General features: G+C 39.4%; 1 protein-coding gene across 1 annotated transcript in view; it reads right to left on the bottom strand.

The window, feature by feature from the left end:
- Nucleotides 1–295: 295 nt before the first annotated feature.
- Nvl (nuclear VCP like) overlaps nt 296–17,609 on the bottom strand; it is a 47,732-nt gene continuing 30,418 nt past the window's right edge. Inside the window, exons 14-23 of the mRNA XM_052200852.1 lie at nt 16,086–16,304; nt 14,500–14,604; nt 13,681–13,743; nt 11,490–11,609; nt 10,817–10,916; nt 7,274–7,380; nt 5,782–5,858; nt 4,152–4,240; nt 1,879–1,949; nt 296–601 (exon numbers count right to left, since the gene is read on the bottom strand). Coding sequence (XP_052056812.1) covers nt 557–601; nt 1,879–1,949; nt 4,152–4,240; nt 5,782–5,858; nt 7,274–7,380; nt 10,817–10,916; nt 11,490–11,609; nt 13,681–13,743; nt 14,500–14,604; nt 16,086–16,304 — 996 coding nt within the window. The 3' untranslated portion in view covers nt 296–556. The remainder of the gene's footprint in view (nt 602–1,878; nt 1,950–4,151; nt 4,241–5,781; nt 5,859–7,273; nt 7,381–10,816; nt 10,917–11,489; nt 11,610–13,680; nt 13,744–14,499; nt 14,605–16,085; nt 16,305–17,609) is intronic.

The following is a 17,609-nucleotide window of genomic DNA, read 5'->3' on the forward strand; positions in this document are numbered from 1 at the left end:
AAACAAAACCTAAACCCCAAAACCTAACAACAATAAAAACTTGTAGAAACTCTAAGGAAGACTTAACACACTGAAATAGCTAACTTAGACCAGATCCCTCAGAAATGCTGAGGAAGACTGACTGGAGCTAGAGAGCTAAATAGTAGCAATGTGTTAATAGTAGTGTTTTTAATGGTTGGTTATATAGAAAAATATCCTGGTTTATAGAAAACTGATATGAATGTGTATCTGAGGTTACAGGATATACATAGATCAATTCTCAAGGAAACAGGTTTTTTGTAACTTTTATGCATGATCAAGATAGTTCAAAGTAAAATTTTATTTGAGTAAGACTTTATCAGTTCTTTTTTCTCTTTCTTAAAAAGGAGGTAGGAAGTTTTTCCACAAAGCTGGTCAGATGGGAAACACCATTTTCTTCAATTGGGCCTCATTAATTTGAAAATAAAATGCTTACAATAAGATCATCTGTGTCAAGCTGAAAGTAGACCCTTCAGAACGAGTGTGACTGATGATGAGCTTCACGCATTAGACACTTCCATGCCAGGTACCACAAGCATCACTGACTGAGGGACCTCTGCAGAGCTTCATACATCATTTGATCCTGTGAGGATAAAAAATACCACATTGTGCTAATCAATCGGTTATGGTATGGAAAGTGTAACTCGCAAATTCCTACACTGAAATCCCAATCCCAACCTCTCTGAGGTTGCCTTGGAGATAGATAGGGCTTCTGCCTAGAGAGATGAAGGTGGGCCTCAATCCCAAATGAACAAGAGGAACAAGGGTTGCTGAACAAGAGGAACTTGGGACACAGAGTGCATAACTAGAAGCACATGTGGAGACAGGACAGAGAGGACACCTGCAGGGACAGAGACCACAGAACTCTGACAAGACAGAAGATCTTAGATGTCTGTCTCTGTTGTTGAAGGTGTGTCTATGACCCTTTGTATAGCAGCCCTAATTGCTGCACCCAGAGATTCTGTCTTGCTCCTGCATCTAGAGTCTGTACATGCTCCTTTCTGGGATATGCCATGATTTCCACCATTGTCCAGGGAAGTTTGCACACAGGCCAAGAGGTATGTGCACCTGTAAACTACCTGATGGAACAGGAGACTAAAGAAAAGGCCTCTAAAGTGTCTTAACATTCCAAGAAACTGCCAAGATGACTCCCACAGGACTGTTGCCCTCTACAGCACAATGCATGAGACTTCGAGCACCTCACATCCTCACCTCCCTTGCTTGGTCAGTCTTTCAAAGTTCTGTCAATGCGGCAGGTATGGAGTGGACGCTCACAGACACCACATGACCAACCTTCTCAGTGTCACATGGCGATTCCACTCTTACCCATTTATCCCAAAGAAAAATATAATAGGTTCTGCTTTATTTCCAGCTATTTAGAATCTATCTTAGGGCCTGCAGTTCAATCCTTACCCTCTATATAACGAAGAGAACTCTCACAACTTATCCTTTGATTTATGCTTACATGCTGTGGTGTAAGTATGCTCCCCACCACACACAAATAATAAATAAAAGTGAAATTTATTTTTAAAAGCCAATTGTACCCTATGTGGTGGCTAATGCCTACAATCTAACACAATTCCTATGCTTTTTATTTAATAATATAGTTGAGAGATTTTTTTTTTTTGTCTTTCGGGTAGCTATACCATTTTATTATATTATTATAGCATATAACTGTAATCCTGAAACTTAGAAAGCTGAAGCAGGAGTCTCATGAGTTTGAGGCTAGCTTAGGCTATACAAAGAGACTATCCTTCAATAAAAAATAATCAAAAGAAAATAAAATGACAAAATTTCTGAGTTCTTATGAACTGATGTCATTTCCCACCTCCTTTCTAGACGCTGAGGAATGCTTCTCACCTTTATTGATACAGATGGTTTTACTTTCCTGAAAGCTTCTTCAAAGTGCTTATGACTAACCTTAAGCTCCCCTGTGGAGGAAATGCAAAGATAAACATCTCAGTATAGTGACACAAGAAAGCTGTGAGGGGTGGTCAGACGGAACCGATGCAAGCACATGTACGGATGCTCCTCTCCAGTTCGGCCTTACTCAGAATCTCTCCGTTTCATCTGAGGAAACAGGACTGTTGGTAGTCAGTCTTCTCTCAGGAATGGTGGGATGGAAGAAAAACAGTTTCCTGCTGCTCACACTGTCAGAAATGACCAATGTGCGCTCAGGTAGAAATAACTTAAGAGATTATAAAAAGAGATGGTCTACAGAACTAGAAGTAACTAAGAACCAGTATTACCACCAAGGGGATGTTCTTGAATACAAATTTATATTACTGCCAGGCAGTGGTAGCGCACGCCTTTAATCTCAGCACTCTGGGAGGCAGAGGCAGGCCGACTTCTAAGTTCGAGGCCAGCCTGGTCTATGGAGTGAGTTCCAGGACAGCCAGGGCTCTACAGAGAAACCCTGTCTTGGAAAAAAAAAAAAACAACAACAAAAAACCAAACCAAACAAAAACAAAAACAAAACAACCAAATTTACATTACTGGGTAACAAAGGTTAGAAGTCCTCAAAGACAAAAACACTAAGGGTACATATGCATATCACAAAAATCACAAAACTGGACTAGATGGGGCCATAATTTTTATATGGCTAGTTGATAAAACAGCTAAAAGGTAAAATATAACTTGGTTTACAATGTTAACATGGTAACTTCAGTGATGACAATTTATACTCAAAGTAATAAACAGATATTAGGATAATATATCTACCTAAAATAAAATAATACATGTTGCTGAACATGTCACTGAGAAATTGGACAGCAGAGTTCCCTATGATTTGGGTAAGATATTAGCACAAAGTCTCTAAAGACCAGAGAGCTAAAAATGAAAGCCATAGCAAAACAGAGATGGCACATCTCTGCTTTTTTTATATATGTGTATATAAAAATATGTGCTTATTTTTATATATGTGTATATTAAAAATAACTAGACATAAGTAGCAACTACAATACATGGGAAAGACCTGCTTCAGCTCACAAAGTGGCATCCATGACTTTGGATTTGATTGTCATGGAGGTTATGACAGACACTCATTATATGACTCAACAATTAAAGACCATTCTTAAGCATGGGATTACAAGTACACAAGCAAACGTGGCTCCCATATTTGTTAATAAAATGTTCTAAGTTTGCTTATTGTCATTAATGTCCAAAAGAACAGAATACAGTTTATTAAAAAAAAAAAAAAGTTTCAACAACTGAATCTTAACATTATCCAGGAAAAAGAAAAAAAACTTTCTAATAAATGTAGGCATGTGTGCCAATAAATCTATGCTAATCAAATGCTGTTGTAATACTATTTAGCTTGGAGATCTATGAAAGTGGAGCTGCAGAGGCAGCTCGGTGTTAAGAGTGCAAGCTGCTCTTGCAGAGGATCTGAGTTCAGTTCCCAGCATCCATGCCAGGGTCATGGTTCCCAACCCCTGTAACTCCTGCCCCAGAGGATCTTAATGCCCTTGTGGTCTCTGAAGGCACCTGTATTCACGTGTACACATTTCTCTCCACCTAACTCGCCACAAACACACCCACATACACATCACTAAAGGAGATCAGTGCACACTTGAAGTTCGAACAAGAGTACACCTGTACAGTACACAGCACGTCAGAGATACTTAGGCAAAGTAAAGGCTACTCTGTCTTTGGCATGGCTGAAATGTAGGTCATAAATGAATCTTTTCTGGCCATACGAAACATCAAAATCAAAACATCAAAAATACTAACAAACTGTGAGGTGAACAGCAGGCATATTGAGAAGGCCCATATCACCCATAAAGAAAATACATGGACTCTTTTCTTTGGCTTTCTGATGCTGGGAAGGATCCTGAACCTAGCACATGCTAAGAAAATGCTCCACCAGTGACCAGGACATAGTGTCATCACATTTTATGTTTTAAAGGAAAAAAAATCATAGAAAATAAAAATATTTAATTAAAAAAAAAGGAAAAAATCTTGTTAATATAGAAAACTGTGTATTTCTTAAACCTTCTAAAGGTCTCATCAAAACAAAGTCATCCTCATTACACAATGTTGTAAAAAAGGCTAGAGAAACACTACTTTAAAGCAGTGTTTTAAAATATCGAGAATGATAAACTAGAATAGAGAAATCCTAGAAAATCTCATACCTGTTCCAATTCCATTCTTCTGTCCCGTTATTTCTTGTCTCAGAGCACAGAGAGAAGCTTCTCGTACCAAAGCAGAAAGGTCTGCACCCCTATAATCAAAGAAATGTTCTTATGTATTCTTAGGTATTCTAAAAGCCAAGAAAGATATTTAATTATAATATACTGAACAGTGAAGAAAAAGAGAACTGAATGAAGGTGGAACTAGGAGCAGTAAGGAACAGCTTTCAGCTTTCACTTAAAGAATTATCAACCTTTAGAAGAAAGGGACTTGAGGAAGGTGTAACACAATGAAAGATAAAAACATCCTTCCTCTTACCCATAGATACTAATATTGATATAAAACATCTAGTCAGAGACTAGGGTATAAATGACCTGAATTCAATTCCTAGAAACCTCATTATAAGAGGAGGAAGGGGTAGGAGAGGAGGAGGAGGAGGAAGAAGAGGAAGAAGAAGAAGGGGGGAAAAGAGAGGGGAAAAAAAAAAGAATAACCCAGTCCAAGTTATAGACAGGTGGATGAACCCCTGGAGTTCACTGAGTTAGCCTACCTAGTCTAACAGACACCAGCTTTAGGATTTCAAACAACAAAAGAAAAAATGCAAAACCAATGTCTCTAAATGCAAGTCGCTTCTGAGGAATAATACCTAAGCATCTAAGGTAGTCTATCCTGACCTCTTCAGGGACCTGCACACACCTGCATGAATAAGCGTGCGTGCGTGCGTGCGTGCGTGTGTGTGTGTGTAGAAACTTTCCACATGCAAAGCTGAGTAAACAGACACAAATACACACCCAAGCTTAGTCTGTATAATTATTCCAAGTAACAATAGCAGGCTGGGTCAGCGCAGTCCTAAGAGGTTAATGAAACATCTGTGTTGGCTGGGCTTTTCTATACACGATCCACAAAGATTCTCTAAGAAGGAGTTTGAATTTTGGAACTAAAGCCTCATTTTTAGATATCACATAGTCAAGCGCCTGTGTTACTCAAGAACAGCTCTCAGCAGCAAGTTTACAGCGCTTGCTGAGCAACAGCCCTGAAGCCCTTAGTGATGAAGATTCTCACTCAGCGTACATTCCTGTGGAAAGCCCCGTATTATCCGGCCTCGGTCTATAGGCATATACCAAGCCAAGGTATTGGGGATGAACTATATTGCTTTAAATTACAGAGTGGCTGGGGCATCTCAGCTAAACTACAAGAATAAACACTAAAACTCAAAGCAGAAATATCAGGCGTCCTGTTGCGATTGCAGGCTGTCAATGGCACGTGAATGCAGGGAGCACACAATCCTGCAGATTAACCTGTTTTGCAGATGTAACTAAGGAATTTGATATCCAGTGAGAAACACATGTACACTTTTTGTATTCTGAAAGCAGAACTTACAGTGAAGAGTAACAGCCTGGGTAGGGAAGCCTGAGTGACAAAGGGACAGCTATGCCAGGAATGCAGCCTCCAAATAGGCAGGCAAGCTGCCAGAGAAGAAAGCAGCAAGAACCAGCCAGGCGCTGGGTAAGGTGCCACATAGGAAGCATCATTAGTTTTTCCAACAATCTGAGAAATGGGCTTCTTTCCCTTTCCTGCTGATGAAGAAACTATAATCCAGAGGTTTCAGACAGCAGAGACTTAAATACTCACGTATAGCAATTACAACGAGGGTCATCAGCAATTGTTTCCAAATTTACATCTTCATCCAGGGGAGGTTTGGTGCCATTCTGAATAAGAGAGAAATATGAGATTCGTTTGATGCATCAAAGACTTATTATATATATATCTGTGTCACTGGATCTTAATGAAAAAGAATGGCTGATGACTAAAGTATTAGAACCAACTCCAAAAGCAACGTATAATGTCATGGCTTTCAACCTGGACAATCAGGGTAAGACGTGGATTTAAGTGTGAGAAGCTGTAAAGGCAAACCATTGACACTGATGAAGTTGGAGGAATTTGTGTCCTGAAACGACTGAAGGAGAGGAGCACTGAATCTAGCTTGTTGAGCATGAAAGGAGGCTGCTCTGCACAGGACCCAAGATGCTGTTTTTTAATCTCTCATCTAAAACCCAACATTGACATCGGAACCAATTCCTCCTAGCTCATAAGTACAGATGCTAACATTGGATGGAGGCAGGAGGACCAGGATTTATAGACACTGTGCTACATAGTATACTCTGTGACACTACAGACTACACAAGAGTGTCAAAAAACAAAACAAAACAAATCACACTGCAATTTCTATAAAGATCAGTGGAGTGATTGCACAACATAGGAAAAATTAATCCCAGCTAACCTATCATTGAAATATAAAGACACTAAGCAAGAATTCTTAAATTGAAACTAACTCAGGAATAGAGTTGAATAAACTACCAAAGAATAGAATAAACACAATAATGACATATAGAGCAAAAATAAATAAACAAACAAATAAACAAACAAATACAGTAGAGCATGTTTTGGGGGGGAAAACCCTGGCAAAGGTGCTATTTTGAGTACTAAATCCACTGAAATACACTCTGAATACTGACGATTGAACAAAATGCCAATGTAATAAAACTGGACAAAGATATACAAGGAACAAACACTGGGCAGCAGAAGGAGAGACATACAAAATCACTAATTATTTCATTAATTAAATATAAGTTCCCAAAATGCAGTAGGGCTGGTGTGACGGCTTACATGTGTAATCCCTGCACTTAGAAAGCAGAAGCAGGGCTGTGACAACTTCCAAGACAGCTAGATTACACACTGATACCTTTTCAGGCTGGCTTTAAAAAGTCAGGACTTCCAGCAGCAAATTCCAAGCCAGCCCATGGTGAGACTTTCTCTAAATAATGGTAATGATAACAACAACAAAACTATGCTAACTCAGAAAACAGAATTTATTATGAGACATCAAGTCTCAAAGTGTTTCTGAATGTTCCTGATGGATCTGTGTTTACATTCTTTACATTCTAAAGCTTTGTCCTCTGTTTCAGATCTTTGAGTCACTCCAGTCTAGAGACTGATTCCTTCTCACCTTATTGGGCAACTACATACACATAGTGCAAATAATTCATACAAACACACATACACAAAACAAAATAAAAACATTTTTAAACAATATAAACATATGCAAAGAATTTCTTTTACTCACTTTTGTAATAGTCTTTAATATGGCAACACGGTCAGCTGGGTGGGGCAAACCCACGAAGAGTGTTTTGTCCAGCCGGCCTGGGCGCAGAATGGCAGGGTCAATAATATCTAGAGAGGAGAGAAAAACAGATATAAATTAAATTAGAATTTTTTTTTTTTAAAAATGTAATTAGTAAAAGACAGGAAAAATTCTTTTTGTAAGAAGAAAACAAAAAAATACCAAACTAAAATTCGTGGTCAACTGGGTATTACTGAAGTAAAATGCTTCTGGGGCTGGGGAAGTGGTTTAGTTGGTAACGTGCTTACAAAGCAGGCATTAGGACAAAGTTCAAATCCCCAGAAGTCACATAAAAAGCAAAGTACAGTAGCAATTGCCTATAAGATCAGCACAGGAAGGCAGAGATAAGATCACTAGGGTTGGCTGATCAGCCAGTCTAGCCAGAGTTCCTGGTTCAATGAGGAACCCTGTGTGAAAAACCAGGGTGAAGATTGAGGAAGATTCCTGCTGACCTCCACCTTCAAGTACACACATGCTCATACAGATTTTATGCACACATTCCTCTTACACAAATCAAAATCTACTACTTGTCAAAATGCATCCATGTGACAATGAAACTCTAACCCTACCTGACCTCATCTGCTCTTCTTCCAGGACTCTCAATCCGAGCTAATATGCCCTGCCCCAACTAGTTTTTCGTGGTTGCCTTTCCTATCCTTATCCATGTATCTGTTGGAATTTCCCAAGAGCACCTAAGCCTCCCATGAGTCTTCTCAAAGAGATTGTCTTACATTCCTTTGTGTCCCCAGCTCTTAGAAGCCAGTGCACAGTGCTGAGCTCCACATTGCCATAACGCCGAGGCTCACCATGAAATTTTCAGACTTCTCCACCAAGAACCCATTGGTAAGCCACATCTTTTTCAACAATCTTTACAAAAAGTCAATGGATGTGAGAAGTACCAATGGCTAAAACTGGCATTTACACAGGCAAATGGAGAAATACACACATGCATGCACCCAGGCACATACGCATAAACCACAAGGAAACATTATTGTATCCACTAACATTTAATTCTTTCTACTTCTTTGTTAAAGAGCCTGCATGCCTGTGCTCTACTACTAAGTAACAGCCGAGCCTTCCTTTAGCTATTCTTAGCATGGCACAAGGCAGATTCTTAAGATGACTGACATAGGTAAGATACCTCCTGGGAAGGATAAATGGGTATGAAGGAAATGTTGAGTATCATCAGGAATGGGAAGATTCTACAGTAACTTCCTCCAAATGAAAACTCCTACCAGCTAGGCAACTGAGAAATCCATTCAAGGAGCCAAGTGACAACCCCATCTCTGCCGTCACACAACTCAAGGAGGCTGGGGAAGAACTGTGTACACACCAGGCCTTCCAGGGCTATTGTGTGAGATCCTGTCTCAAAAAAAAGAAAACAAAGCAAACCCAAAACATGCAAACATACCATAGTGACAGGGCTGGGGAGAAGACTCAATGGTTAAAAGCACTTGAAGCTCTTCCAAAGACTTGAGTTTTTAATCCCAATATCCATGTTAGGTGGCTCACAAACGCCTATTCTCCTGGCTCCTGAGAATTTGACAACATCTCTGGGCTAGCAGACAGTTATCAAACATCACGACAAACTATCTAAGAAAGTATGGGTTGCAGGGAGGGCAAAGAAATAAAAGTATAAACAAACACTAGAGTAAAATAAAAAAATTAACTTGACCACTTCTGAAGTCTGCAGCCTTTTATCCAAACCCGTGATAGTGTATTTAAGCTTGAAAACAATTTTAAATCACAGTTACAGGCCAAAAATAGGGCATGGTGCCAGCATAAATCTTTTAAAATTTTATCTTAAAATTTCAGGAATAATGAAGAACATTTCATTTTTCTTCATTGAAAAGAATGTGAACTTGAAAGAAACCATATTACTTTTAGGGTCAAAAGTGTGCATTAAGCCAGGCATGTCGGTCCATGGCTAGGATACCAACATTTAGGACGCTGAGTAGAAAGACAGATAGCTTAAGGCCAATGAACACAGCAATAGCCTGTCTCTGAAACCAGACAAACCAGAAACAAAAAGGAGTGTGGTACACATACTCTCTGATAAAAAGACAATTTTACTAGAATTGTTTTAGTTTGCTCTCTCTTGCTGTGATAACTTCAAAACTAAAAACAAAACAAAAACCCAAACACAACTTAGGGGAGAAAAGTATTTATTTGGCTTACATGTAATACATGTAATGGGTTCCTCGCTGGCTCATCTTCAACCAGCTTTCTTTTAAAGCTTTCTTATTTTTACTTTATGTGATTTATGGGGATTTTGCCAGCATGTAGAGATGTCCACTGTGTGTCTATAGTGCCTAGAGACCAAAGAGGACATAGATCCCCTGGAACTAGAGTTAAGGATGGCTGAGCAGACATGGGTGCTGGGAACTGAACTTGAGTCTTTTGCAAGAGCATGATGCCTTTAACCTCTGAATCATCATCTCTCTGGCCCTCAGCCAGCTTTCTTATGTAGCCTTTAGTAGGTTGGACACTCTCATATCAATTAACACTCAAAATAATCTCTCAGACACATGGCCAAAGGCTAGTCTTATTTGAGCAACTAATTATTCACATGAAGTCCCGGACTCCTTGGTGTTAACAGGTTGTGTCAAATTGACAACAAAATGCAGCAGAAAAGTCAATAAACAATTTCATAAGAATCAAAAAATGCTTTAAAAAATGTTACAATAATTTTATGTGTATAGTGTTGCAGGAATTTTCCTGTCCAATTTCATCAGTACAGAGAGGGTCTGTGATTAGATGGGGAAATAGGAGCTGGGGAGGAGGCACTCAAGGAAAAGAGGTCGCAGGTCAGAGGAGGAGGAATGGACGCAGACGTTAAGTTATCAAAAAGTTAGAAATTTGGGATAAAACTTTTACCATTATTAACTGGCTGTTATTACTTTACTGACATCTTGTAATTGTGTTTATAATACACATACATCTAATTGGCTAGCTAATCAAGCCTTAAGAGTTTTGATTTACTTGGTGACTGAAATGTGGGTCCACTGATAGCGAAGAGCTGGCGGCCTGTTGGGTGTGTGGGATTTTTGTGGAACCGAGAGGATCTCTTGGGACTCTGCCGGGACAGTAGTATTCTAACTACCAGTGCAGATACCAAAGCAGGACCGTGGCCTGGCAGGACAGGAAAGTTGGTGAGGGTGGCCGAGCCTGATGCAGAGTCCATGGTGGTCTGGAACCGCTGCAGCGAGCTGGCGAATATTCTTTTTTTAAGATTTCCTGCAACATAGTGTTTTGCCTTCCAGTATGTCTGTGCATCAGACTTTGCAGTGGATTCCCTGGAACAAACAGCTGTGTGCTGCCTTGTGGGTACTGTGAACTGAACACAGGCCCTACTGGACAGCAGCAAGTGCTTTGAACTGCTGAGCCAATGCTCAAACCCCAATGTTTTTAATGCAGCATAAACAAGATCGTCTAAGGTTTTATTTCACCTTATAAATGCATTTGTGTAATGTAGTTCTTTCTTACCTGGTCTATTAGTAGCCGCCAAAATAAAAACTTGCTGGCGTGTTTCTAAACCATCCATCTCTGTAAGCAGCTGATTCACCACACGAACACTAGCACCTGTCTTTAAAAAAAGAAAAAAAAAAATCTAGTTCCTTTACCTTCAACACAAGGAAAGCAGTCCTTTTCTCCTCTACACAACTGAACATGTTTCCTGTCTTGAATGAGAGCTTCTGTCAAGTAAAGATTAGAGTGACTAAGCAGTAGCATAAATCCAGAAGTCCCAGATACCCAGAGGCCGAGGCAAGAATATATACTCCTAAATACTCAAGAAACCCTGTCTCGAAAAAACCAAATCCAAAAAAAAAAAAAAAAAAAAAAAAAAAAAAAAAAACGGAGCATGCAGTGGTGTTAGTGTCAACAATCTGCAAGCAGTTTAATCAGGAGGGATTTTAACTTTTTTCATAAACGTGACTTTTTTTTTTTCTGAGACAGGGTTTCTCTGTGTAGTCTTGGCTATCCTGGAACTCACTCTGTGGACCAGACTGCTGGTCTTGAACTCAGAAATCCTCCTGCCTCTGCCTCCCATGTGCTGGGAGCAAAGGCGTGTGCCACAACTGCCTGGCTAAATGTGACTTATATGAACTTTTATAAAAGCATGCATTCTCATGTAACTAGAAAAAGCTTTGATACTTACTTCTCGGTCTGATCTCCGAGGACATAAAGCATCCACTTCATCAAAAAATATTACACAGGGGGCCGAATTCTTCGCTCTCTGAAAAACCTGTCGCACAGCCCGTTCACTCTCACCAACATACTAAACACAGACAGAAAGCAGAGAAAATGGAGAGAAAGTTCAATCCTGGGGCTGAGTAGCAAACAGCAATAAAAGCAGTTTTACATCATATAGCTCCTAGGTATTTATATATTCAGGAATGTTAAACAATAAATTTTTGGGGCCCATGAGTTTGAGAGAGCACAAGCAGGGAATGGATAGATAGAGAAAAGGGAAGGGAGCAAATGTAATTATATTTTAATTAAAAAAAGTAATTTAAAAATGGAAGTCAAATAGATGTCAAGAATTCTGACAGGTAGTGATGATTATTAGCAATTGCTAACAGTAAATCATTTTGACCTATAAAAATAGCCAATTGTACTGGACATGGTGGTATATTCCTATATCTCAGTATTTGAGAGGCTGAGACAGGATAATCACCAGTTTCAAACCAGCCTTGAGTACACAGCAAAGCCCTATCTTAAAACCAATTTCCTATTTCTTATGTAATACAATACCCAGGAGTAATTGTTAAACATCCAACAATATTATTAAAACACACTAATCAAATTGATATTTACTCCCATATATAAATAAACAAATATTCTTGCTAAAATAGGAAAAAAAAACCTTTTTATACAGCAACAGTGGAGTCTGGGTGAATGTGCAAGGCATCTCATAGATTCATAATGGCTTACTCTGTGTTAAAAATCTAAATTTAAGGGGCTGGAGAGAAGGCTCAGAGGTTAAGAGCATTGACTGCTCTTCCAAAGGTCCTGAGTTCAAATCCCAGCAACCACATGGTAGTTCACAATCATCTGTAACAAGATCTGATGCCCTCTTCTGGTGCAACTGAAGTCAGCTACAGTGTACTTACATATTAATAAATAAATCTTTAAAAAAAAATCTAAATTTAAATATAAAATATTTAAATATAAGTTCAGCCAAGGAAACATAGGTATACACAAGTAGCAATATATTAGGACAGAGTATTTAGACAATTTATATGTAAGGACAAGGTTTTCCTCTATAGCTACACTTAAAAAAAGTTCTGTTAGGTCTGAGAGTGTAGCTCAAGTAGTACAGCAGTGTCCAGCATACACAGACTCATTATAAAAAAAGGAAAAGTTTTCACAACTAACACTAAGTAGAGCAAGGTTTGGGATGGGGAGATAAGTGGCTTGCTATGCAAGCATGAGGATCTGAGTTCAACTCCCAGGACCCACATGACAAAAAACACAGTGGCTAGAATTTATAATCCCGACTCTGAGAGACATAGGAAGATCCTTGGAGCTTGCTGCTCAGCCAGTCTAGACCACTCAGCAAGCTCTAGTCTGATTACTCAGAGACCCTGTTTCAGTTAAACACGGTAGACAGCACCTGAGGAACATTACCCAAGCTATACCTCTAGTCTCCCCATACATCTGTGGACTCACATACCTTTGCACCCGCAAATACATACAAAACAAACACATTCTACCACTCTGTAGATAATCTTCTCATTTATTTACTTTCTATATGGCAAGGGAGGAGGCATGCCAGAGCTGAGATAGCTCAGATGATAAGTGCTTCTATGCATGCATGAGAACTCAAGTTCAAGTCCCAGAACCCACTGACAAAGCTGGGCACTAGGGAGTCAGAGAAGGCAGATTCCTGGGGTTCACTGTCCAGCAGTATAGTCTCACAAGACCCAGGTCCCAATAAGTGACCCTGTCTCAAAACACAAGGTGGACAGGTTCTGAAAAACAACACTCAAGGAAGACCCCTAACTTCCATACACATGTGCATTTGGACACATAACACAAACAAGTCATACTTCACAGGCTGTCCAAGAATAAATACAAATATTTGTCTGACAAATAGCAGAGAACAAACACATTTCAATGTTAATAACTGTAATAAATCATTTCTATTTTAAAGCAGAAACTCAAGTTCATAGTTTAATAGACTTACTCAAGAAAGCATTTGCAAACCCTATATGTTATAGCAAGATCAATCTTCCAACTCTGTAATAGAGATTTTTGTCAAAATGTCACAACAGTCCAAAGACCTGAGAGCTCAGAATCCTATATTTTATCTTAATTAAAATAATGGCTGATGCCACATAACTTACCATATTCAATAATTCTGGGCCTTTGACAGATATAAAATTTAGTCCAGACTCATTTGCCACAGCCTAGCCAAAAGAAATAAAAAGAAATAAAACAAATAGGAAAAAATCCTCTTGTACTACACACACACACACACACACACACACACACACACACACACACAAAAGGTGGTCAAATATTAAAAGAAATGTTATGACATGTATACACCTTTAATCATAGCAATCAGGAGGCAGAAGCAGGCACCTCTGAGAGTTTAAGGCCATTCTGGTCTGACAATGAGCTCTAGTCAACTTAAGTGAGGCCCCATCTAAATAAAGAAAAGCCATTTTAAATGGTAATTACAAATTTAAGTTAGGAGATGAATACTCACACTCTACTAATGGCACAAACCTTTAGAAAGCCACCTTGTTATACTTTAAAAACATGCCTTCTTTTCACAGAAAAATGATTTAGCACTATTCTATTAAAATTACTGGCCAGGCGGTGGTGGCGCACGCCTGTAATCCCAGCACTCTGGGAGGCAGAGACAGGCAGATATTTGAGTTCAAGGCCAGCCTGGTCTACAGAGTAAGTTCCAGGACAGCCAGGGCTATACAGAGAAACCCTGTCTCTGGCTTCTTTCCCAGGAATGAGGGTGACACAACCTATTAAAACTATTTTGTTCTAAAGGACAATGTAGAAAATTTTATTGGAAAACAATCAGTTTGCTAAAATGGACTTTGAATAAAGTATATACAAAAGATCTATTTCATGTTATTTAAACCTTCATTATTCTACTGAAGGCAAGAAATACAACACACGTAGTAGAACTTGTGCCATACCTTTGCTAGCAGGGTTTTTCCACACCCAGGAGGACCAGCTAGGAGGATGCCAGCGGGAGTCCCCAAACCAAGAGTTCTGAACTGGTTTGGGTTGCGAACAGGTGCCTAGAAGAAACAATGCCAACTATAATGCATTATACACGCTCACTTTACACAGAATGTTCAAATGTATGTCATCTCTTATATTCACCCCTGACCATAAACCCTAGAAACGATGGTGGCTAGTCAATTTTTGTTTTAGACATCTGGTACATGGTATGTAATGATAAACAGGAAAGGCTGTCTCTTTCTTCTTCTTTCTTTTTTTGAAGACAAGGTTACACTATATATTCTAGTTAGCCTCCGTCTCAATAAGTAGACCAGGCTGGCCTCAGGTTCAAAGAGCTGTCTCTGTCTCCTAAGAACAAAGATTAAAGGTATGTACTACCACATCAAGGGAATATTGTCACTTAAGACAATATTCTTAAGGAATTTATACATACGTGTAAATTATTAGAACACTTTAAACAAAAACTACAGTATTTCATTATAAAATGTGCCAGTGTATGCATAGATCGAGGACAATGTCTGGCCCCTGCCTTCCTCCATCTGTGAGGCAGGGTCTCTTATTTTTTCTGTTGCGTATACATACCAAGCAGGCTGGCCCACAAGCTTCAAGGGAGCCTTGTTATCTCTGCCTTGTCTCCCTCTTGGGAGTGTTGCAGTTACAGACATTAACTACTGCATCTGGTTTAACATGGCTTCTGGGGACACAAGCTCAGATCCTTATCTTGTGTGGCAAATGATTTACCCATTGAACTATTCCCCCAGGCCAAGATAAACTATTTCAATATATTAAAATCAAGTTTTATTATAAAATCAACCAAATTTCTAAATTATGGAAGTCCAGGAGACAGCTTTCTCAGGAAAATCAGAGGCAGCAGGCCCTACTCCTGGTTAAGCACCACACACGTTTGCTCTCTGCAATCCTAGTGTGCTTTCACATCTGGTAGTACATAGCTCCTAAATGGGTCACAACTCAAAATGGTCAATAAGCAGAAAAGTAAAAGTAAACTAAAATCAACCCAAAGTCTTATGGGCATCAAAGCTGCCATGACCCTCTGTGACCACACCCACACTGGTCTTGAGTGAAACCTGAATTTGTTTTTCTTGAACTATGAAGTAACCAAACACAACCAAAATATGAGTATGAAACATCTCAAGAGAATGACACCTCATTGTTGAGACAGTGAAGACTTAAAAATCATGACAAACTGAAGCTGAACTTCCTATTATAATATTTGAACTGTATCTCAGTAAAGCTATATTTTAAAACATGCATTTGGGGGCTATAGAGATGGTTGCTCTTGCAGAGAACCTAGGTTTATTTCCCAGTACCCAGAAAAAGTGGTTCTCAATAATCTATAACACCAATTCCAGAGGAGTGCTGCCTTTAGACCTCCATCAGTACTAGCCATGTACACAGTACACATAGATGCATGGAGGCAAACCACACATACACATAAAATAAAAAAAATCTAAATTGTTTAATGACATAATGTTAACTTTCCACCAATGCCAATGGCACTGATAGCTGGTATACCTACCAATATTGCCATTATAAGTTCATCTCTAATATCTTCCAGGGCACCAATATCAGCCCATGTCACATTAGGGACAGTTACAAAGCCTTCCCTTTTGGCAGAAGGCTGGACTTCTGCTAGTGCAACAATGAAATCATTTAATTCAATGCACAGTCCTTGCATCTGTTCCTCTGAGAGGGGATCTTGGTCTCTTAGCAACCCCAACAGCCTTTGCAATTCATCCTTTAAAGATAACAGTTAAAGGAAAACAATGTGAACGACAACAGCTACATGTAATTTAAACAAGTATTCCACGATTCTCTAAGTTATAGTGAATTTAATGAACTATGCATTGTAATAATGTCTCTACACAAAATATATTTCTTTCTTTCTAAGTAGATCATATATTTGATGAAATAAAGAAAAATCAATTATAATCAAGAAATATAAAAGTAATTTCTAGGTCTGGATTAGTGGCCAATGCCACTTAGTCACCCACAGATAAGTTTGAGGCCAAAATGGAGAGAGAGGAGAAAGAGGGGGGGGAGAGAAAGAGAGAGAGAGAGGAGAAAGGGAGAGGAGAGAGGAAGAGAGAGAAGAGAGGGAGAGAGAGGGAGAGAGAGAGAGAGAGAGAGGGAGAGAGAGGGAGAGAGAGAGAGAGAGGGAGGGAGAGAGAGAGGGAGGGAGGGAAGGAGAGAGAGGGAGGGAGGGAAGGAGAGAGAGAGGGAGGGAGGGAAGGAGAGAGAGAGGGAGGAGGGAGAGAGGGGAGAGAAAGAGAAAAAGAGAGGGAGGAGGGAGAGAGAGAGAGGGGGAGAGAGGGAGAGAGAGAAGAGGGGAGAGTGAGAGAGAGATTTGATACTAAATATAATTCTAAATTTTAAGCGAGGGTTATATAATGCAAACATAGGCAGGTGGGCACAAATATCCATTTCACCAATTCCATTTCATTTCTAAATAGTCATAAAGCAGCCAACTTAAGATAAAATTACTCTGACAACAATGTAAATTCATTTTAAGTTTCTCTGATAACTTATCAACAAAATCCACAGTGAGGAGCCTTCCTCACAATGAATCTTGAACTCCAAAGGCAGATTTCTGCTTTGTGAAGAACATTAAGGTACAGAAACACACATACGTCCTCCCCAAGATAGTTTCTCTATGTAGCCCTGGCTGTCCTATAACTTAATCTGTAGACCAAGCTGGCTTTGAACTAACAGAGATACACCTGCCTCTGCCTCCTGAGGATTAGAGGCATGCACTACCACCACCTGGCAAAATTTCTTTAGTTCATGTGGATAGGTATTCTGCCTACATGTGTGGGGGTGTTCAATATGTGTGTCTGATGCTTGGAAAGGCTTGAATAGGGTGTTAGGTTTTCAAGGACTGAAGTTAGAGCCAGTTGAGAGTTGCCATGTGGGTGCTGGAATTTGTACCCATATTCTCTAGAAGTACTAGCAGTCAGAGCTCCTACCAGTGAGCCATCTCTCCAGCCCATTTTACTTCTTTAATCATTCTGAAACCAATATCTCTCTATATAGGGAGATGTTG

Source organism: Apodemus sylvaticus, chromosome 12 (assembly GCF_947179515.1).
Source record: "Apodemus sylvaticus chromosome 12, mApoSyl1.1, whole genome shotgun sequence".
NCBI lineage: Eukaryota > Metazoa > Chordata > Mammalia > Rodentia > Muridae > Apodemus > Apodemus sylvaticus.